At 43.5% G+C, this 23601-nt stretch overlaps 1 protein-coding gene across 2 annotated transcripts in view; it reads right to left on the minus strand.

Annotated features, from left to right (window-relative positions):
• The window catches only part of cib2 (calcium and integrin binding family member 2), a 147649-nt gene that overhangs the window by 17786 nt on the left and 106262 nt on the right, over positions 1-23601 (minus strand). For both annotated transcript variants that reach the window (XM_048520771.1, XM_048520772.1), the window contains one exon: positions 18706-18817. In XM_048520771.1, coding sequence (XP_048376728.1) covers positions 18706-18817 — 112 coding nt within the window. The remainder of the gene's footprint in view (positions 1-18705; positions 18818-23601) is intronic.

Raw genomic sequence — 23601 nt, forward strand, 5'->3', positions numbered from 1 at the left:
TGTTATTTTACGTGCTTCATAGGCAGACAGTATTACACAAGTACATCAGGATACAGAACAGGGTGTGGAATATAGTGTTACAGGTGCCAAGAAGGTGCAGAGAGAGATTAATATTACCATTTAAGAGATCTATTCAAAAACTTAACCCTAACAGTGGGGAAGAAGCTGTTCTTGAATCTGTTCATATGTGTATTCAAACTTTTATATCTTCTTCCCAATGGAAGTGAGTATAACCAGCTCAGAGGAACTGGGTGGGAGGGGTCTTTGATTGTGTTGGTTGGTTTTCCGAGGCAGCAGGAAGTATACTCGGAGCTGGAATTCCCCAAACAATCAACACTTGCTACAGATGCAGTCATGATGAACCATAATGGAGATCACCAGCTCCTGTGTCGTGTATTTACAACACATCTCCCAGCCCTGCATTGACTTCCTTAGTTCTTAACTTGTTTTTTTTTAATTCCTACTAGTCTTTTAGTTTGTAATCTGTAAATATTTATCCTATTTACCTTCAATCTGAAAGTAATCTATAACAGATAGTAAAATTAGTAGCTGTTACCAACCGGTGAACTCAAAGTTTTTCTGTGATGTCACTCATTGTATTGTGCTGGAACCCCAAGCCTGGACTTCAAAGTATCCTGTTATAAAGAACTTACAATCTATGAACCAAAGAGCAAGCAAAAAGCACTTCTTCCCCTCCGTACTGAATTCTCATGCTACTCCAAATTCCCAAACTATATTCTCACTTTGGCTGTGTCTCACTCCAGATATGATCTCTCCTTCTTGCAAAGCTTACTGAAGGTCAGAAGCGGGGATGTTTGTTGATGATTACACAATGTTCAGAACAGTTTGCCTGCCCTCAGATACCAAAGTAGTCTATGTCCAAATGCAGCAAGACCCAGGCAATATCCAGGCTTGGGCTGATAGGTGGCAGGAAATATTCATAACACACAAGTGCCAGACAATGACTATCTCTCATAAGAGACAATCTAACTATTGTCCTTTGATATTCAAAGGTGTTACCATCACTAAACCTCCCAATATCAACATTCCTGGGCCTTATATTGACCAGAATCTTACCTGAACAATATAAATACCATGGTTGCAAGAACAGGTCAGGGGCAAGGAATCCTGCAGTGAATAACACACCTTCTGACTCCCGAGTACCTGTGCACCACCTACAAGGCACACATCAGGCGTGTGATGGAATACTCCCCACCTGCCCAGAAGAGCGCAGATCCAACAACACACAAGAAGCCTGACACCATCCAAGACAAAACAACTGCTTGACTGGCAAAACATCCAACACCTTTAACATTCACCCCTTCCACCCTCAATGCACAGAAGTCGCAGTGTGTACCATCTAAAAGACGCACTGCAGAAATTCACGAAGGCTGCTCAAACCGCACATTCCAAACACACAACCACCATCATCTAGGACGAGGGCAATAACATAGGATCACTAACACCTGCAATTTTCCCTTCAAACTACTCACCAACCTGACTTGGAAATATATTGCTGTTCCTTCAGTATCACAGAGTCAAGATCCTAGAACTCCTTCCTTATGGGCATTGTGGGTATAGGCGCACCAAATGAACTGCAGTGGAAGGCAGCCAACCACCTTCTCAGTGGCAACTGGGGATGAGCATTAAATGTTGGCCCGGCTAATGATGCCCATGGCTCAGGAATGAATAAAGAAGCACTTCCTAAAGCAAACCACTGTGAAACTGCCGTGGAACTGAAACTCTGGGCAACTTTATCCAGCCCTGGAAGACATGGGCCTTTATGTAGGCTGCAATTCTCATTAACACAGTGAGCTGATTCTTAACAGTATTAGGAATATATAAAAGACCATGAAGCTGTCAGATTGTCATAAAAATCCAACTGACTTTACCAGAGTCCTTTAGAAAAGGCAATCCACTGTTCATTTCTGATCTAGCCTACATGAGACTCCAGTCTTATCCCAATGTGGTTGACTATTAACCTCACACTAGCAAGTCTTGTGTGCAGGAAAACCAGCTCATGGGAAATCACCCTCATCCTGAGATTAAATAATGATTTGGAACTACAAAATTCTTTATGTAGCCCCATGATGTGCAAGCTGTTTTCAGGATTGTCATGGTTAATAGCGTTTTGCAGTACTCAGGAATAAGGTATTGATAATGCATGTCACTTTCCACAGTTTAATTATATTAGTGCTTATGCTGGCAAAGGATGTGAATGATAAAATGCAGTTTTATCAAACAATGCCATGCCACATAAACGAGCTGCATTGACTGAGTCAGGTTGAGTCAACACTGTGACTATGTTTGATGCATTGAGGATAATTGGGCTGTTTACGGAATAGACTGTTCCTGTACACTTGGACCAAGTTGGCCTGATGAACAAGATAATAAAATGTGAGGCTGGATGAGCACAGCAGGCCAAGCAGCATCTCAGGAGCACAAAAGCTGACGTTTCGGGCCTAGACCCTTCATCAGAGAGGGGGGTGGGGAGAGGGAACTGGAATAAATAGGGAGAGAGGGGGAGGCGGACCGAAGATGGAGAGTAAAGAAGATAGGTGGAGAGAGTATAGGTGGGGAGGTAGGGAGGGGATAGATCAGTCCAGGGAAGACGGACAGGTCAAGGAGGTGGGATGAGGTTAGTAGGTAACTGGGGGTGCGGCTTGGGATGGGAGGAAGGGATGGGTGAGAGGAAGAACCGGTTAGGGAGGCAGAGACAGGTTGGACTGATTTTGGGATGCAGTGGGTGGGGGGGGAAGAGCTGGGCTGGTTGTGTGGTGCAGTGGGGGGAGGGACGAACTAGGCTGGTTTAGGGATGCAGTAGGGGAAGGGGAGATTTTGAAACTGGTGAAGTCCACATTGATACCATATGGCTTCAGGGTTCCCAGGCGGAATATGAGTTGCTGTTCCTGCAACCTTCGGGTGGCATCATTGTGGCACTGCAGGAGGCCCATGATGGACATGTCATCTAGAGAATGGGAGGGGGAGTGGAAATGGTTTGCGACTGGGAGGTGCAGTTGTTTGTTGCGAACTGAGCAGAGGTGTTCTGCAAAGCGGTCCCCAAGCCTCCGCTTGGTTTCCCCAATGTAGAGGAAGCCGCACCGGGTACAGTGGATGCAGTATACCACATTGGCAGATGTGCAGGTGAACCTCTGTTTAATGTGGAATGTCATCTTGGGGCCTGGGATAGGGGTGAGGGAGGAGATGTGGGGACAAGTGTAGCATTTCCTGCGGTTGCAGGGGAAGGTGCCGGGTGTGGTGGGGTTGGAGGGCAGTGTGGAGCGAACAAGGGAGTCACGGAGAGAGTGGTCTCTCCGGAAAGCAGACAGGGGTGGGGATGGAGAAATGTCTTGGGTGGTGGGGTCGGATTGTAAATGGCGGAAGTGTCGCATCATCCTCCGACACTTCCGCCATTTACAATCCGACCCCACCACCCAAGACATTTTTCCATCCCCTCCCCTGTCTGCTTTCCGGAGAGACCACTCTCTCCGTGACTCCCTTGTTCGCTCCACACTGCCCTCCAACCCCACCACACCCGGCACCTTCCCCTGCAACCGCAGGAAATGCTACACTTGTCCCCACACCTCCTCCCTCACCCCTATCCCAGGCCCCAAGATGACATTCCACATTAAGCAGAGGTTCACCTGCACATCTGCCAATGTGGTATACTGCATCCACTGTACCCGGTGCGGCTTCCTCTACCTTGGGGAAACCAAGCGGAGGCTTGGGGACCGCTTTGCAGAACACCTCCGCTCAGTTCGCAACAAACAACTGCACCTCCCAGTCGCAAACCATTTCCACTCCCCCTCCCATTCTCTAGATGACATGTCCATCATGGGCCTCCTGCAGTGCCACAATGATGCCACCCGAAGGTTGCAGGAACAGCAACTCATATTCCGCCTGGGAACCCTGAAGCCATATGGTATCAATGTGGACTTCACCAGTTTCAAAATCTCCCCTTCCCCTACTGCATCCCTAAACCAGCCTGGTTCGTCCCCTCCCCCCACTGCACCACACAACCAGCCCAGCTCTTCCCCCCCACCCACTGCATCCCAAAACCAGTCCAACCTGTCTCTGCCTCCCTAACCGGTTCTTCCTCTCACCCATCCCTTCCTCCCACCCCAAGCCGCACCCCCAGTTACCTACTAACCTCATCCCACCTCCTTGACCTGTCCGTCTTCCCTGGACTGACCTATCCCCTCCCTACCTCCCCACCTATACTCTCTCCACCTATCTTCTTTACTCTCCATCTTCGGTCCGCCTCCCCCTCTCTCCCTATTTATTCCAGTTCCCTCTCCCCATCCCCCTCTCTGATGAAGGGTCTAGGCCCGAAATGTCAGCTTTTGTGCTCCTGAGATGCTGCTTGGCCTGCTGTGTTCATCCAGCCTCACATTTTATTATCTTGGAATTCTCCAGCATCTACAGTTCCCATTATCTCTGGCCTGATAAACAGCTCATTTACTCCTTGTCTACCTATCCATTGTAATATTTAAATCTCATGTCCATGATTGGGCCTGTATACTCAATGAGGTCCCACTAGGTATCACTCAGTATTTTAATATCAATGAGTTATATGTTTTACTTCCTTAATAAATCAAAACATATGACAGCCCTGTTTAGCCCATCCAGAAACCATTTCTGTTGTTTTGTGTTACCAAAACAGTTCCTTCTTTTTTGTAAGAGACTCTCCAATTTCTTCAGGGATGTTTTTATAGTTCTCCAGTTGTAGCTCAGTGTGGTGCAGAAGACATTCAACACAATGTTACCTGTGCTGAAGCATTTTGGCTATGAAGAGAGATTAGGTAGGCTGGGGTTGTTCTCCTGCGAAAAGAAATGGCTGAGAGGAGACTTGATTGAGATGTATAAAGTTCTGTGGGGCATATGCAGGGTATGTAGGAAAAGTCATCCCTATTGTCAATAATCAGGAGGTATAGGTTTAAGGGAGGGAGGAAATTTAGAGGGGATTTGAGAGAACTTTTTCACCCAGAGGGGGATGATTATCTGGAACTCACTGTCTGTAATGATGGTAGAGGCAGGAACCATCGCAATGTTTAAAAACCATTTAAATGAATACTTCTGAAACACAATAGCAATACCAGACTTTGGGCGAAATGCTGGGAAATGGAACTGGAGTAGATTAGTGTTTGACAGCCAACACAGACATAATTGGCCAAAGGACCTCTTTCACTGCAGTAAATTTTTACGGCTATGAGTAGGTGATGGAAATGCTGCCCTGAACCAGGCACAGGATAATTCATGACAGCATCCTACAGTTTATTTTTACATTACATGGGTCAGTTTTAATATGCTGTCTTCCCACCATGCAGACTCAATATTGGCACTTTACTATGGGGAGGGGCAGGGGGGGGGGGGGACGGCTACATATGTCACAGAGGAGACCATTCAGCTCATCATGCCTGTGCAGTTCTTTGAATGAGCTGTTCAATTAATTCCCATCCCCCTCCTCTTTTCACAGAGGCCAGCAATACTTTTCCCTTTTCAAGTATTTCCCCAATTCTTTTCTGAATTTGAAACAAGTCTGCATCAGTATGAAGCAGAAATCAAAGTAGAAATTGTTGGGAAAACTCAGCATCTGTGGAGAGAAAGCAGAGTTAACATTTTGAGTCCAGCAACCTTTCTTCATAAGTAGGGAAAAGTAGGCACATATGCTGAAGATGGGGTAGGGGCAGCAGCAAACAATGGGCGGAGATGAAGCCCTGAGTCAGGACAATAGTTGGACTGACAATGGAGTGGGTGATGGTCAGTCTGTGGGAATCAATATCTGGTAATAGAGACTATTAGTGGCTTAAAATGAGGATGGCTGTGCTAGCAGCCCATGTGATGACAAGGCCTGGTATGTGGAAGTTTGGGTAAGGACATGGCAGAAGATGTTCAAGTCCTAAAATTAATAAACTCGACACTAAGTCACAAAAGTTGAAAGGTTCCCAAGCAGGAAATGAGATTCTGTTCTTCCACTGAAATTTGCTGAATCAGCGCAGCAAGCCTGGACAGGGTGTGGGCCAGAGAACATGGTGTGTTGAATTGGCAGGCAACAGAAAGTTCAGGGTCATTTTTGCAACAGAACACAGGTATTCTGCAAAGTGGCCACCCAGCTTGTGCTTTGTCTTATCAATGTAGAGAAGACCACATTGTGAGCAGCAAATACAAAGTACATTAGATTGAGTGAAGTGCAGGTAATTCGCTGCTTCACCTGGAAGGTATGTCTGGGGCCTTGGATAGTGAGGAAGGAGTAACAGAAACACAGAGCAGCATAGTCAGGGGAATAGATACTGTTCTCTGCAATAAGGACAGGTAGTCCCAAAGGTTGAATTGCTCACCTGGTGCCAAGGATCAGGGCATCTCTTCTGGGTTGGAGGGGAACTTGGAGTGGGAGGGGAAGGATTCAGTTGTTGTGGTCCACATAGGCACCAATGACATAGGTAGGATCAGGAAAGTGGTTTTGCTGAAGGATTATGATAATCTCAGAGCCAAATTAAAAAAGCAGAACCACAAAAGTAATAATTACCATTTTGCCACTTGAGCCACGTGCAAGGGAGTGTAAGGTAAATAACATTGTAAATGTGGGGCTCACATTGGAGAAATGGGTTCAATTCATGGGGCACTGGGAAAAAGAAACATTCTATATAACAGGCTTCACTATGGGAGATGACAGCCCTGTGGAATTATCACTGGGCTGTTAATGTAGAGACCAAGGTAATGTTCTGCGGACCTGGATTTGAATCCCGGGTTTGTGTTGTTAAATTATGGGTTATACTCCATGTGGATGTAACTGGGGAATTGATAATGGGGAACAGGGAAACAAACAAATAATTTAATCCTATAATTTGCATCTGTCTTCTTTGTAGAGGTGTCATAAATTTGTGTAGAGCGATCATGAATTGGAAGATAGGAGCCAGAACTCTTATAAAAAGAGAAGAGTGCATGGTTCCTTTAAGAGTTAGAGTGCCTTTCTAAGCTTAGAGGTTTGTACAGAAAATGCATCTAAGCAGCCGAATAGGTACAGCCAGTTCTGAAATGGAAACATGTATCAATTGGCTGTATGATTGGAAACCTTCAGCTTGTTTTGTTGTTTTGGCAATGAGCTGGAACCAGCCAATTAATTAAAATCAAGCGTTTGGCAATTGAAAGCGAATTGAATTTAAATCTGATGGTTTTGACAATCTCAGACCAATGGCATTGTAAGAAAATCAATATGTCATCCAAGGCGAGGGTTTTTGAAAATCGGGATGAGAGCGAAGTGCCATCTGAGAAAAAAAATTTAGCTCGCACAAAAAATTGCGAAGCTGTCTAAGAAATCACCATGTATCCATTTTTAGCTAAGAGTCCTCACAGAAGACTTCAGAGAGAAAACATCCCTGACAGCTGGATCAGCAGAAGAAAGGCATATAGACTTTGACAGACTAAGTTTTCTTATTACTTGGGTTTATATAAGTAGGACTTGTGTTTAGTGGAACAGCATACCAGAAGAATTTAGTTCAGTTAGGGAACAGTTAGTAGTTAAGGGAGAATTGTCCAGTTTATTAGTAATTCTATTAATTTGTTCACTGTTAGAGTTAGATAAATAAATTGTTGCTTATAAAGTGAATATCAGGGATTTTCTTTCATTTGATCACCCTTCTCCATAACAGTTTACAGATTAGGCAAGGTGAGGTGAATGAGGCCTCTACTGCCTCAGTAACAGACTGGAGGCTTGTGTTTCAATTTTAATTATCAGAGGTGTTCAATCTCCCTTTCCCTAACAGTTTGAGAGCTCATCTGGGATCTGGCCGGTTCATGTATGGGATCTGAATGGATTTGGACAGATTTAAGCAGATTTAGAGATTAGTGTCCTAGATCTTTAAATAAAACTTAGGTGAGAAAAACCTGTTTAGTTTTGGTTACTTGTGATTGGTTAAATCAAAAGCTAAAGAGGTTCTGGGATTTGAAGATGCTTCCAAATTTGCCAAGAAAGTTTAGAAAAACCGGGAAAGGATATACTTTTAGAATTAGCAAACAGGTTAGAATTGCATTCAACTAGGGGCAAGTGGAAAACTGAAATTGTGAAGGAGTTAGTCAAGTATTCAGGTGTACCGATGCAACAGGAATGAGTGGGGGAACTAGAAAAAAACTAAATTCTAAATAAGACAACTGGTGTTAGAGAATGAGAGATAATAGGAACTGCAGATGCTGGAGAATCCGAGATAACAAGGTGTAGAGGTGGATGAACACAGCAGGCCAAGCAGCATCATAGGAGCAAGAAGGCTGATGTTTTGGGCCTAGACCCTTCTTCAGAAAGAAGTTAGAGAATGAAAGGGAATTGAAACAGTTTGAATTACGGTTACAAGCAGAGGAAAAACAAAAACAAAGAATGTTCACGTTGGAAAAGATGAAGTTGGAGCAAGAAGCAAAAAGACTTAAAATGGCATATAGAAGTGAGGAAGAGCAAACCCATTGTAGCCAACAGCCTGGTAGGGATACATAAACAAATATGTCCAAACATTACCAAACTTAGATGAAAAAGATGTAAGAAGCCTTTTTTATTTCCCTTGAGAGCTTGGTTAAACAGATGAACTGTCCAGAGAGTGTGTGGGTAATGATAATTTAGACCAAGTTGGTAGACAGGGCTAGTGAGGTGTCTGCAGTGCGGTCAAGGGAAGTATCAGGAGACCATACAGGAGTGAAACAGGCTATTTTGAGCATCTACAAATTTGTACCAGGAGCATATAGACAACAATTCAGAAATATAACAAAGGAACCAGGTCAGACTTATGTTGGGTTTGAAAGAATTAAACGTAGCAACTTCAATAGATGGGTGAGAGCATTAAAGACAAATGAGGATCTTAGAGGGATTATTCTGCTGGAGGGATTTAAAAACTCACTTTCAGAGATGATAAGAACTCATGTTGAGGAGCAGAAACTTCAAACAGCGAAAAGAGTTGCAGAGATGGCGGATGAATAAGCATTAGTGCATAAATCGAAATTGAGCTCCTAACAGTAATTTCATTCCATGAGGGATAGGAATTAGGAAAAAGGGAGATCCTTCAATGAAAAACAAAAAGTAGATCACACTGGGAGCAGTTTACCACAGGTGAAAAAAGAAACCCAAGAGGGTGAAAGGAAGGTGAAAGGCCTCAGATGTTTTCACTGTAATAGAGGGGATCACACAAGTCACAGTGCTGGTGGATTAAGAGAGGCACTGAGAAAAAAGATGTGGTAAAAGGCGCTAACCCAGTGGGATTAATTGAGGTAGTGAAGGAAACCCCAAGAGAAGTTGAGGAGCTGCAGGAGAGTGCACAGCCTAGTTATGGACTGGATAGTGAGACACGCCCAATCTCTACAAAGACCTCACCTCTGTGGGCAAGGTTTACTCAGGAAAAACAGGGGGAGAAGGTAAAGAAGTTAAAATATTGAGAGATACCGGAGCTGGTCAGTCTCTAATAGGAAGAGATGAAAATATTTGTGCTCCTTCTGAAATGTTACCCGAAAGAGAGATAATCTGTGAAGTAAATGGAGAGAGATTTAGTGTTCCCCAATGCAAGATTAGGAAATCCAATCAAGACTGGGGAAGTGACAATGGGAGTGACTGAAAGAAAATCTATTCCAGGAAAATAGTTTATTCTTGGAAACGACTTAGCGGGATCAAAAGTGGGAGTGATGCTCCATGTGGAGGAGAAGCCGAAGGAAAACCATGGAACAGAGGAATTGAAAGAAAAATGCCCTGGAATTTTCCTGGACTGTGTGGTAACAAGATTCCACAGTCATAAGTTACAGCAAGAAGGAAAAACCAAAGAGAGAGATGTAGGAATTGAGGTCCAGTTAGCTGGCACCCTGTTTGATGAAATGGTAAGGGAAAACCTGAACAGGCAAAGGATCAGGCAGAGGTGTTTAGTTCTAAAAGATTACTGGAGTTACAACAAAAAGATTAGACAATAAAAATTTATATTATAAATCCTACTCAGAAAAGGAATCAGAATGTATTCCTGAGTATTATTATCGAAAGGGTAGAACCCAAAAGGATTGGGTGAGGAGAAATGGGCGGGAGTTCACCAGATTATGTTGTCAGTAGCAAACAGGCAGAAAGTACCGTGGGTAGGACACAAATTACTGGTAGGAGGTTAACGAGGTGTGAGGAAGACTCAGGCTAAGATACAAAAGCACTTCCCATGGCCTGGATTGCATAAAGGTGTGCTGAATTTTGTCGTACCTCTCATATATGTCAAATGGTAGAAAAGCCACAGATAGTAATAAAACTAGCGCCTTTGATGTCAATTCCTGCATTTGAAGAACCTTTCACATGGGTTATGATCGATTGTGTAGGGCCCCTCCCTAAAACCAAAAGTGGAAATCAGTTTGCTAACCACAATGGATGTCTATCAGATTTCCAGAGGCAATTCCATTACAGAACGTCACAGCCAAAAAGGTTATTGAGTTGCTTGCTTTCTTTAACTGTTATGGACTACACAGGGGGATTCAGTCAGACCAAGGGTCCATTTTACTACCAACCAGTTTAAGGAGGTCATGGATAGTTTAGGTATCAAACACTTTAAATCAAGTGCGTACCATCCTGAATCCGAGAGAGCACTGGAAAATTCACATCACACCCTAAAGACCATTTTGAGGGCTTATTACCAGGATTACCCAAACAATTGGGATAAAGGTGTCCCATTTATATTGTTTGCCATTAGAGATGCCCCAAATGATTCCACTTGGTTTATTCTGTTTGAGTTGATATTCGGACATGAAGTAAGAGGTCCTTTAAAATTAATTAAGGAAAATGTTGATAGGTCTGAGGTCAGAGATGCCACAGTGGATAATGTATCTGAAGTGATAAAAAGATTAAACAGAGCTGGTGAATTAGCTAGACAACATCTGAAGGTGACACAGCAAGAAGCGAGAAGCAGATAAGAAATCTATAATTGGGACATTTGCCCCTGGGAATAAAATATTGATGCTGTTACCAGTGGTAGGAGACCCCTTCAAAGCAAGGTTTAGTCGTCCTTATCAGGCTGAGAAGTTGAGAAGTGAATTATCTGGTAAAGATGCCAGATAGGAAAAGACTCTATCGAGTATGTCATGTGAATATACTGAAACCATCCCATGACAGGGAAAGGGAACCAGAGAAACAGAGATTAATTACTGCCCCTCAGAGTGCGGAATCAAAATCAGATGATTTGGATTTTGATGTGCCTCAAAGTAAGTTAAATAATGAGGAAATCCTTGGAGAATGGGATAGGGTAGTGAGTCATCTGTCTCAGGAACAGAGAACTGAATTGAAAAGCTTGTTGCAGCAAAATGAGGACATATTTAGGAATAGAATGGGGAGGACTAATATTCACTCATTGAATCACTACAGTGTGGAAACGGGCCCTTTGGCCCAATAAGTCCATGCTGAACCTCAGAGCATCCCGCCCAAACCCATCCCCCTGTAATGCACCTATGGGCAATTTAGCATGGTCAATTCACCTAGCTGGCACATCTTTAGACTGTGGGAAGAAACCCATGCAGACACAGGGAGATGTGCAAACTCCACAGAGATAGTCACCTACGGGTGGAATTGAACCTGGGTCCTGGTGCTATAAGGCAGCAGTGCTAACCACCGAGTCACTGTGCCACCTCTATACCATCACAGTACCTGAGACTGAATTAAGGAATGCTGTTCCTTTAACACAACACCTCTACAGGCCTAATCTTCTCAACACCACATAGGTACAGAAGGAAGTGGAAGTGATGCTGCAAGAAGATGTCATCGAGCCAAGTCAAAGTGAATGGAGTTCACCAATCGTATTGGTTCCCAAACCTGGTGATACTCAATGAATCTGCTTGGATTATCAGAAAGTCAACGCCATAACTAAATCAAACTCCTATCCAAATTCAAGACTGGAAGACTGTGTGGAAAAGATTGAACAAGCTACTTACATCACAAAGTCAGACTTACAGCGTGGTTACTGGCAAGTACCTTTGTTGGAGACAACGAAAGACGTTTCTGTGTTTGTAACCCCAAATGGCCTAAATCAATTAAAAGTAATGCCCTTTGGAATGAAGAATGCACCAGCCACATTTCAAAGAATTATGAACAGAGTTGTGGCAGGATTGTGGCAGGATTGACTAATTGTGCAGTCTTTACCAATTACAGTGATCTTTAGCCCTTCATGGAAAAACCACATGGTGTATTTGGCGGAGCTCTTTGAAAGACTATGGGAGACAAAACTAGTTATAAACTTAGCAAAAACTGAATTCACGAAGGCAGAAGTGATGTTTTTGTGACACGACATCAGACATGGAAGGTTAAACATGAAGACAAAGGCCATTGAGGAATTTCCAAGACCATCCTCTAAGAAAGAGGTGCTTCAATTTTTGGGACTGAGTGGATTATACCGGAAGTTTGAATCAAACTTTAGTAGTGTGGTGGCATCACTGCTGGATTTGCTAAAGAAGAACATAAAATTTCAGTGGATGGAACGATGCCAGGAGGCATTTGAGAACTTAAAAACCGTGTTAACCGGCGCACCAGTTTTAGACACAACAAATTTCTTAAACCTTTAAAGTCACGATGATGCCAGTGATCTAGAGCTTGGAGCTGTATTGATGCAGTAGGATGATGGCGGATTGGTTATTTTTCAAAATTCAATACACACCAGAGAAAATACTCCACCATTGAACGAGTTATTGGGTTTGGCACTGGCTTTACAACATTTAAATGTTTATGTTACAAACTATATTTCAGAGGTGGTTTTATATACATACTCACAACCCTCTCACATTTTTGGAAAGATTTAAGGTCAAGAATATGAGGCTATTTCATATGTCTTAAGTTATTGGCCATTAAGTTACAGGGCATATGTTACAGGTTGTAAAAATGTTATTGCAGATGCATTATTGTGGTCTTAAAAGAAAATATGTGTAGAAGATTGGACCGTACCAGTTCTGTGTCATATACATATGCAGAATTAGTATGAAAGGTGTAATTTTAGGCTACTGACCTGTGTATTTCGTGATAATGGTGTTAAGGTTTTTAAAAAAGGTCATTTTTTCATAATGATGGTTCATTTTTACCCTTAAGAGGCACTGTGTTACGAAGTTGTGTAGAGTAATCGTGAATTAGAAGGCAGGAAGCTAGAATTTGTATGTAAAGAATAATAAGGGAGAACAGTGCGTGGCTCCTTTAAGAGGTAAAATGCTTTTCTAGGATTAGAGATTTATACAGAAGAGAAAATGGTGTCTGTATGTCACTGAAGATGTACAGCCAGTTCTGAAATTGAAACACATTTCAATTGGTTCTGTGTTTGGAAACCTTTGGCTTGTTTTGATGTTTTGGCAACTAGCTCAAATCAGCCAATTAATTTAAATCAAGCAATTAGCAATTGAAAACCAACTGAATTCAAATCCGATAGTTTTGACAACCTCAGGCCTATTGTAAGAAAATCAATATGTCATCCGAAGTACCTAAGGAGAGGGTTTTTGAAAATCAGTGTGAGTGCGAAATGCCATCTGAGAAAAAAGCATTTAGCTCTCACAAGAAATTGCTAAGCTCTCTAAGAAGGCACCATCTGTCCATAAAAGTTACCATGGCACTTCTAGCTAAGAGTCTTCACGGGAGGCTTCACAGAGAAAACATCCCTGACAGCTAGATCAGCACAATAAAGGTGTTTATGACTGAGAACAGCAGAAGAAAGGCATATAGACTTTGAGACACTAAGTTTTAATTTATTTTCTGATTTCTTGGGTTTATATAAGTGGGACTCGCTTTTAATGGAAGAGCATTCCAGTAGAATTTAGTTCAGTTATGGAACAGTTAGTAGTTAAGGCAGAATTGTTCGGTTTTTTTTAGTAATTCTGTTAATTTGTTCACTGTTAGGGTTAAATAAACAAATTGTTACTTGTCATTTATAAAGTGAATATTAGGGATTTTCTTTCATTTAACCTCCCCTTCTCTGTAACAGTTTAACAGATTAGCGAGATGAGGTGAACCTGTCTTGGTTTTGAATTTCATTATTAGAAGGGGATGTAGGGTTGGCACGGTGGCTCCATGATTAGCACTACTGCCTCACAGTGCCCGAGACCCAGGTTCAATTCCAGCCTCAGGCGACTGTCAGGTTTCCTCCCACAGACCAAAGATGTGCAGGGTAAGTGGATTGGCCATGCTAAATTGTCCACAGTGCCCAGGGATGTTTGGGTTAGAGAAGGGAAATGCGGGGTAGGGGTAGGGGTAGGGGTGGGATGCTCTTTGGACAGGCAGGCAGGCAGTGTGGACTTGTTGGGCTGAATGGCCTATTTCCACACTGTAGGGTTTCTATGATGATACTCCCACCACAACAGCTTAGGCTTTTCAATTTTAATTATTAGAGGGTTTCAATCTCCCCTTCCCAACAGAGGACAGTATAAACATCACAAAGGTATCAAAAAAGCAAGTGTATAATGGGTGGAAAGGTTATGTAACAGTCTCTGTCAAGGGAGACAAAGCATTTGACAAACTGATGGGATTGAAGGTAAACAAGTCAGCAGGGGCCAATGCCCTGCATCTAGGAGTTTTAAAGGAAGTCACTCCAGAAATACCGGAGGCATTAGTGGAAATATTCTAGAACTCACTGGATTTCAGGACGGCTCCAACACACAGGAAACTATACCAGTTAATGTGACATCCTATTCAAGAAGGGAGGGAAATAGAAAGCAGGTAATTACATATCAGTTAGCCAAACACTTATAACTGAAAAAAAATAACAGACTCCAAGACTAAGGAATAAATAACAGGGCATCCGGAAAAGCTTATGGAATCCAAACAAAGTCAACATAGTTTTATAAAAGGAAATGTTTGACAAATTTGCTAGGGTTCTTTGAGCACATAATGAGCAGAGTTGATATAGGGAAATTGATAGATCTACTGTATTTTGATTTACAAAAGGTATTTGATAAGGTACCACAAAAGGTTATTGCAAATGTTAGGAGCTCACAATATTTTGGGTAATACAATAGCATAGATTAAGGATTGGTTAACAGACATTAGACCAAGAGCCAGGTTGATGGGTCTTTTTCAGATTGGAAAGATGTAAACGATAGAGTGCCACAAGGATCAGTCCCCTATGCCTCAATTATTTACAAGCTATGTTAATGACTTGGGGTGTGGGTAGGGGAAGGGTAAGGTGGGTGCCGAATATAATGAATCCAAACTTGCTGATAATCAAAAGTAGGCAGGAGGACATACTGCGATGAGTACATAACGAATCTGCAAGGGATATGGATAAGTTGTGAGTGTGCAAAATGTCAGCAGATGTAGTCAAATGTAGGAAAGTGTGAGGTCATAAACTTTAGTAGGAAGAATCAAAAAGCAGACCATTATTTAAATGAAGAGATTCCAAACTATTGCAGCTTTTCACTATGCTTCAGATTCCTGTCAGTGAGTCAGTGCACAAGAGAATACACCTTGTACTTTGGAGATAATGGGAACTGCAGATGCTGGAGAATCCAAGATAATAAAATGTGAGGGTGGATGAACACAGCAGGCCAAGCAGCATCTCAGGAGCACAAAAGCTGACGTTTTGGGCCTAGACCCTTCATCAGAGATGGGGATGGGGTGAGGGTTCTGGAATAAATAGGGAGAGAGGGGGAGGCGGACTGAAGATGGAGAGAAAAGAAGATAGGTGGAGAGAGTATAGGTGGGGAGGAACGTGGAACAGTCCATCTTCCGCACCTACACAGGCCCCAAACCCCACCTCTTCCTCCGGTACATTGATGACTGTATCAGCGTTGCCTCTTGCTCCCCAGAGGAGCTCGAACAGTTCATCCACTTCACCAACACCTTCAGTTCACCTGGGCCATCTCCAGCACATCCCTCACCTTCCTGGACCTCTCAGTCTCCATCTCAGGCAACCAGCTTGTAACTGATGTCCATTTCAAGCCCACCAACTCCTACAGCTACCTAGAATACACCTCCTCCCACCCACCCTCCTGCAAAAATTCCATCCCCTATTCCCAATTCCTCCGCCTCCACCGCATCTGCTCCCACGATAAGACATTCACTCCCGCACATCCCAGTCCAAGTTCTTCAAGGTCCGCAATTTTCCCCCCACAGTGATCGAGAACGCCCTTGACCGCGTCTCCCTTATTTCCCGCAACACATCCCTCACACCCTGCCCCCGCCACAACCGCTCAAAGAGGATCCCCCTCGTTCTCACACACCACCCCACCAACCTCCGGATACAACACATCATCCTCCGACACTTCCGCCATTTACAATCCGACCCCACCACCCAAGACATTTTTCCATCCCCACCCCTGTCTGCTTTCCGGAGAGACCACTCTCTCCGTGACTCCCTTGTTCGCTCCACACTGCCCTCCAACCCCAAAACACCCGGCACCTTCCCCTGCAACCGCAGGAAATACTACATTTTCCCCCACACCTCCTCCCTCACCCCTATCCCAGGCCCCAAGATGACATTCCACATTAAGCAGAGGTTCACCTGCACATCTGCCAATGTGGTATACTGCATCCACTGTACCCGGTGCGGCTTCCTCTACCTTGGGGAAACCAAGCGGAGGCTTGGGGACCGCTTTGCAGAACACCTCCGCTCAGTTCGCAACAAACAACTGCACCTCCCAGTCGCAAACCATTTCCACTCCCCCTCCCATTCTTTAGATGACATGTCCATCATGGGCTTCCTGCAGTGCCACAATGATGCCACCCGAAGGTTGCAGGAACAGCAACTCATATTCCGCCTGGGAACCCTGCAGCCTAATGGTATCAATGTGGACTTCACCAGCTTCAAAATCTCCCCTTCCCCCACTGCATCCCTAAACCAGCCCAGTTCGTCCCCTCCCCCCACTGCACCACACAACCAGCCCAGCTCTTCCCCCCCACCCACTGCATCCCAAAACCAGTCCAACCTGTCTCTGCCTCCCTAACCTGTTCTTCCTCTCACCCATCCCTTCCTCCCATCCCAAGCCGCACCCCCATCTACCTACTAACCTCATCCCACCTCCTTGACCTGTCCGTCTTCCCTGGACTGACCTATCCCCTCCCTACCTCCCCACCTATACTCTCTCCACCTATCTTCTTTTCTCTCCATCTTTGGTCCGCCTCCCCCTCTCTCCCTATTTATTCCAGAACCCTCACCCCATCCCCCTCTCTGATGAAGGGTCTAGGCTCGAAACGTCAGCTTTTGTGCTCCTGAGATGCTGCTTGGCCTGCTGTGTTCATCCAGCCTCACATTTTACACCTTGTACTTTGTTCTCTAGATGCACCTTATTGTCTGAAACAATTTCTTTGAAATTAGTGTCTTTGTCAACCAATGTTTACATCGCATGAGTCTGCCTTGTATCTTCAGACTTTTAGAACCGAGTCAATTGGCGGAGCTTAGCGTTAATGTTGTGGGTTCAGCCCATTGGATTGAGAACTAATGAGAAATCCATGTCTCCTCTCCTGGAGTACCCATTGCAATTTGAATTCAGGTCAATGGGCAGCATAAGCCTTGCAGGGTGCTGATGGCTGGGTTGTGCAGAGATCCCACCCCCGAGAGTGGCCTACCTACTAAATGCCTGCTGTTCTACAATGTTTTGTACAATGCCGGCAGGAGCCATGATTGTGATGTGAATTCGCACAGGCCTTCACCACTCACCATGGCTGGAATCTTGGAGCAAATGAAGGTGAGCTAGGATGTTGAGGGAGAAGTCTCTGGTGAAGGGTGCAAAGATGTAAGGGAGGTGGGGGCATTTTAAAGGCAAGGTTGGGAAGAAGTCAGGGAGCAGTGAGGGGGTGGGGTACCACTCCTCCTGATGTCAGGACTGTCAGAAGCACAGAATATTGTTATGGGGCAGAAGGGGGACCAACATGCCATTAAACAAACATCATTACGTAATGTCTTTCTCATGCTTTGTTCCCAAAACCTTGAACACCCTCTTGAATGCCTCAAACAGGTACTGAGGCTGAACCGCTGGCCCGGGAAACCATTGGCAAACTGAGTAATGATGGTCTTCGGGAAGCAGGAAAGTGAGACCCATATCCCAGAACAGCCACTAAACTTCAGTGATCTCAACAGTGGTGTGATCTGAGTGCCTCATTAATCTACTAATTAGCCTATGAACATGTTCCCCGCATCTGTTGGTACCCACCTGACAAAATGGTGGCCACTTTTCCTGCTGGTGGGCCTGATCTGCCCAATCTCCCCTATCCAGCATCGTCAGCTACATGAGGCTACTCCAAGGGTCCATCATTCCAAGCAATTATCTGTCAGTCCTGACAACATGAAGCTTGTAGGTTGAGGGGTGGTGGTGGTGGTCATCAGGTGCACTTGAAGTGTCTCTACTTGTGGGCTAGAAAGTCTGGGTTCAAGTCTCACTTGCCCCGGAAGTGCATCCTGACTGATTGATTTAAATTAATGAAAGCTCAACACTTTGGTTTAGATCCTCTTCCCATGCAGCCTTTGCCTACACTATTCTTTCCAATACATCAGCCTCCCTCTGAGCCTAGACTATGGACCAACAGAAGTTCCCTCCTTCCGGTTACCATCAGTACAAATATAACTCTCCATTAAGTGCAACATTCTGCCTATAATTTCTACCTTGTTAATTGAGGAAAAAGGAACCACTGACATTACCTGTTTGACTAAGCTTACATTACCCTGTTCAATTATATAAACATCCCATTACTTGTGAAAAATGCCCTGTGTTCAACAGTGAGTGGAGCTGCATACACAGCTCTCCCCATTCCAGTACCTTTAGCTCGGGCATGTTTGTTATGAGTTGAATTGGAATTTTGACGTCTGGCTCGTTCGTATAGTCCATTGGCACTATGTGTGGGGCCATCTCGTGGTATCTACCATGCAACCTGCAGAGAAACCAAAGGCAAGCTTAGAGAACCTTGACCATGCCTGTGTTCATTTGCAATTTAGCTCGGAGCCCTTGCCAGATTCCATTTACAGTTCATCTTGTTCCGCGCTCCATAATCACTGAAGTTGGCATGGTGCCTTTCTCCTACAACTCAGCCTCAGAACAGGGCAGGGGTCAACAAAGTAAATCAGAATCTTTTGGCATTTTGAGTAGTGTTATCACGTCTCCAAATGCGTGTAATGACTTTCATTGCATTTCAATGCTTTCACCCAGCCCCTTTACCATGTGGTACATGAGATTTAAATGTCTGATATGAAGAGATTTGTCTCACTTTCAGCTGAATTTGTTTAAATTCCTGTTCCTGGTTGATCAGATTTAAAGTAATACTTCTGCAAGGAGCTCTTGAAGCATCTCAGTTGGGTGAAATCTCATTGCTTAGGATCTAGGCAGCACAAGGCCATCCAGAGGTGTGCTGTGCGTAGCTCTGAAATACCTGATTGAGTGCAGTAAGCACCACCACACAGAAGGACTAGAAGACCGATATAAGGTTTGTGCACAGCCAACAGTCTCTATAATAACACAAATCATATTCAAGTAAATTGCAGCAAAGGTATAAACATCATTATTATTTACTCAATAAAACACTGATAGCTAAAACATGAGTATTGCTGAGGAAGAACTTGATGAAGCCTTTTATCTTGCACTCATCAGTCACAATTTGCAAGAATACCATTGTAAAGGAAAACAACATTTCTATATTGAACGAGAAGGGACTAATGTTTGGTTGGCAAGTGGTTTCTGTTCATGGCATTTCCATGGATGAATGAAAGAAAGAGCAAGTACATGAATTGCGTATGCTTCAATTCTATAAAATAGTTGACAGCCATTCTCTGATTCTCTCCTCAATGCCCTGATCAATCAGAGTTAACCTGCCCGGTTTAAATTGAAACGAAACTTTGCACTTAACTGCCAGTCATGATCTAATGAATATATTCTCCTGGCAACACCTCTGTCAATCAGAATCCAATTACCAACCACTCAACATACCATTCTCATTCAAAGTAAACAGTTTCCCACATTTACCTCAGCATTCTTCGTGACGTGTCCTGATGACAGGAGAGCTAGCCAATTGGAAACAAAATTGACTCAAATGTAGGCGATAGAGGGTGGTGGTGGAGGGTTGTTTTTCAAACTGGAGGCCTGCAATCAGTAGTGTGCCGGGTCCACTGCTTTTCATCATTAATATAAATTATTTGCAATTGAATGTAGGAGGTATGGCCAGTAAGTTTACAGATTACACCAAAATTGGTGGGGTAGTGGACAGTGAAGAAGGTTATTTCAGAGTACAATGGGACCTTGATCAGATGGGCCAATGGGCTGAGGAGTGGCAGATGGAATTTAATTTAGATAAATGTGATGTGTTGCATTTTGATCAGGCAAATCAGTTCAGGACTTATACGTTAGGCCCTGGGGAGTGTTGCCAAACAAAGAGACCTAGGGGTGCATAGTTTCTTGAAAGTGGAGGCACATGTAGACAGGGTAGTGAAGAAGGTATTTGGTACGCTTGCCTTGATTGGCCTGTGTATTGAGTATAGGAGTTGGGATGTCAGGTTGTAGCTGTAAAGGATTTTGGTAAGGCCACTTTTAGAATACTGCATTCAATTTCTGGTCTCCCTGCTATAGAAAATACGTTGTTAAACTTACAAGGGTTCAGAAAAGATGTGTAAGGATTATGCCAGGATTTGAGGATTTGAGCTATAGAGAGAGGCTGAATGGACTGGGGATTTTTTCCCTGGAGAGTTGAAGACTGAGATGTGACCTTATAGAGATTTATAAAATCTTGGATAGGTTGAAAAACTAAGATCTTTTTCCAGGGTAGGGGAGTCACCAGATGGCATAGGTTTGAGGTGAGAGGGGAAACATTCAAAAAGGGGTAACATTTTTATGCAAAGGGTGGTATGTGTATAGAAAAAGCTGTCAGAGGAAGTGGTGGAGACTGACATAAGTACAATATTTAAAAGGCCTCTAGATGAGTATATGAATAGGAAGTGTTTAGAGTGATATGGGCCAATGCTGGTAAATGGGACTAGATCAGTATAGGGTATCTGGTCAGCGTAGACGAGTTGGACCGAAGGGCCTGTTTCCATGCTGTATATCTCTATGACTCCATGACAGGAAGGCAAAAAACTTCAACAAAATTTTCAACATTACACAATAACTCTTCTAGTTGGAGCAGAAAAGTGGATATTCTCATCCCCGCAAAATCACTTCAGTCTTTGAGGAACACAAAACAACATGGTGCGGCACTATTAGGCAGCTACAACACATGTCCTTGGCTGAGTCAACAACTGAAGAGGAGGAGAATAAAGAATGACACTGTCTAATTACACGGACCTGGTTACCCACATGCACTGAAAGACTGTGACAGACTGAAATGGAGACAAATACTGCTTTAAAAGAAGTAACAGCTCACAGTAACCAACAAAACTGACCAGACTAGAATATATAGGGCCCAATGTTTTAAAAAGCATAACTCACAATGAAATATGCAGAGACCCATGGGGAATGCAAGGGCAAACCTCTTTATATGGCTGGTGGTAATGACTTGGGATTCACCTGCCTATGAGGAAGGTGGGAGTAGAGGCAATGAATGGTTTTAAAAGAAAAAACGGGTACATAATGGAAATAAATAGGATCAAGTGAGGAAGTGAGGCTGACTGGATCATTCGACAGAGAGCTAACATAAATGCAATAGGCTGAATGGCCTTCCTCCTTTGCTGCCAGAAATAACTTTATGACTGCATGTATTTTGAAATAGATATGAGAAGGGAAACCCCAGGATAATTTCTGTGTCTTTCCTTTGTATAAACGGTGATACCTCATACACTGTATGAATACGAAGGATAAATATTTAATTGTGCTCCCTGCACCAGGTTCTCAGGGCTATTTTTACCTGGTCCCAGGCTGACTGAAGCCACTTTAATTGTGGCTTGTTTTTCTGTCACTAGTGGAGGTGGTGGGAGAGTATTGGTTAGGTCATGGGCTCAATCCTCCACACCGATGGTTCAAAAAAGCTCTGCCTCCTTACCTTACCCCATTGTTTGTGGAATATTTATCCTCAAGCTCAAAATAACCAATTGTCTCTCATGAATGGGGAGAGACATCCCTGGTCTTTCATGGGTGACAGCTTGTTAAATTTGTTCCTTTTCTGTCACTGAGAGAGAACGAGGAGAGAGAGACAGACAACCATACACTCCTCTTATGTGAGACTTCAGTGCTGCACATTTATAACAGGAGAAAAGGTTAGATTTCCTAAAGTGTCTGTACTTTAAAACTGTCTAAGGCCATGGTTTAGTCTGCATTTTCTCAGATGGGATCAATAGTGTACAGGACAAAATATGGTATTATTAATGTTTTTAAATTCCAAGTAGGGTCAAAGAACATAACCATAAAATGGTGACAGCACAAAAGGAGGCCATTTAGCCCATTGTATCAGTGTCTGCTCTCTGAAAGAGCAATTCACTGGCATCAAACTCACACCTTCCCCTAGCCATTACTTTCCCTGCTGCAATTTCCCAGACAGTTTCATCTTTCCACAAAACCCACATTTAGATACAGCCATTTCCAACCCAGTGCCTGTTTACCTGCCTATATCCATAAGGGCTCTCACCAACTTTTACAGATGTGCCAAAGAAAACATCCTATCTGGGTGTAGCACACCTTGGCACGACAACTGCTGTGCCCAGGATCATAAAAAACTACACAAAGTTGTGAACACAGCCCAATCGATCACACAAACCACCTTCCATCCATTGATTCCATTTGCTCTTCTCAATGCCTTAGAAAGGCAGCCAACATCAAAGACTTCTATCCTAGTTACAATCGCTTCCAAACTTTTCTGTCAGGAGAAGACACAAAAGTTTAAAGACATGTAACAACAGATTCATGAATAGCTTCTTCCCCAGTGTTATGAGACTTCTGAATGGATCCCTCATATTTCAAACCTCATGTTGATCTTGCTTTTGTGCACCTTCCATGCAGCCATAACCTTGAATTTCTCACTCTGTTTAACCACACTATGATCTCTGCATGGTATGATTTGCCTGTAGTGTATATAATACAGAACTTTTCACTGTACTTACGCACATGTGACAATAATAAATTAAATCCAATGTTGGTATATCTCACACCATCTCTTAACAGTGACAAAACTGATCAAGCAATTGGATGTACCTGGTCCAGATGGCATGAGACATCAGTTTTCCTGTTGGGACTTACAGGAAATGCAAAGTCTAGTGACAGCTGTTGTGAAATCTAATCAAATGTGGCTGATCTACTAGTGATCACTTCATCAAGTTAATTAATGTTAACCACTAGTAAATGCTTTAGACATGTTAAACACAGCAAACTGCATTTGGTGAAGTTTCTTCCTGCTGATATCAATATAACTCAGTGAGTATCATTGTTCTTTGTAGTCAGAAGGTTGTGGGGTCAAGCCCCATTCGAACTCCATGAGCATGGCCTGAATTTTCACTTGCACTGCAGCACTGAGGGAGCTCTGCATGTTCAGAAGAGCTGACTTCAGATCCAGCATGATTGTTCAAATGGTGAGAATGTTCATGGTGTATCGGAAAATCGGGAAAGCTCACTCAATATCCACACCAGCACTCAGCCTTTAAAACCATCAAAAACCAAATGCAGCAGTTCAAGGAGGCAGCACACCTCCAGCTTCTCAAGGTAATTAGGGAACAGGCAATAAACGCTGGCCAGCCAATGACCCCA

Source organism: Stegostoma tigrinum, chromosome 36, assembly GCF_030684315.1.
Source record: "Stegostoma tigrinum isolate sSteTig4 chromosome 36, sSteTig4.hap1, whole genome shotgun sequence".
NCBI classification, from domain to species: domain Eukaryota; kingdom Metazoa; phylum Chordata; class Chondrichthyes; order Orectolobiformes; family Stegostomatidae; genus Stegostoma; species Stegostoma tigrinum.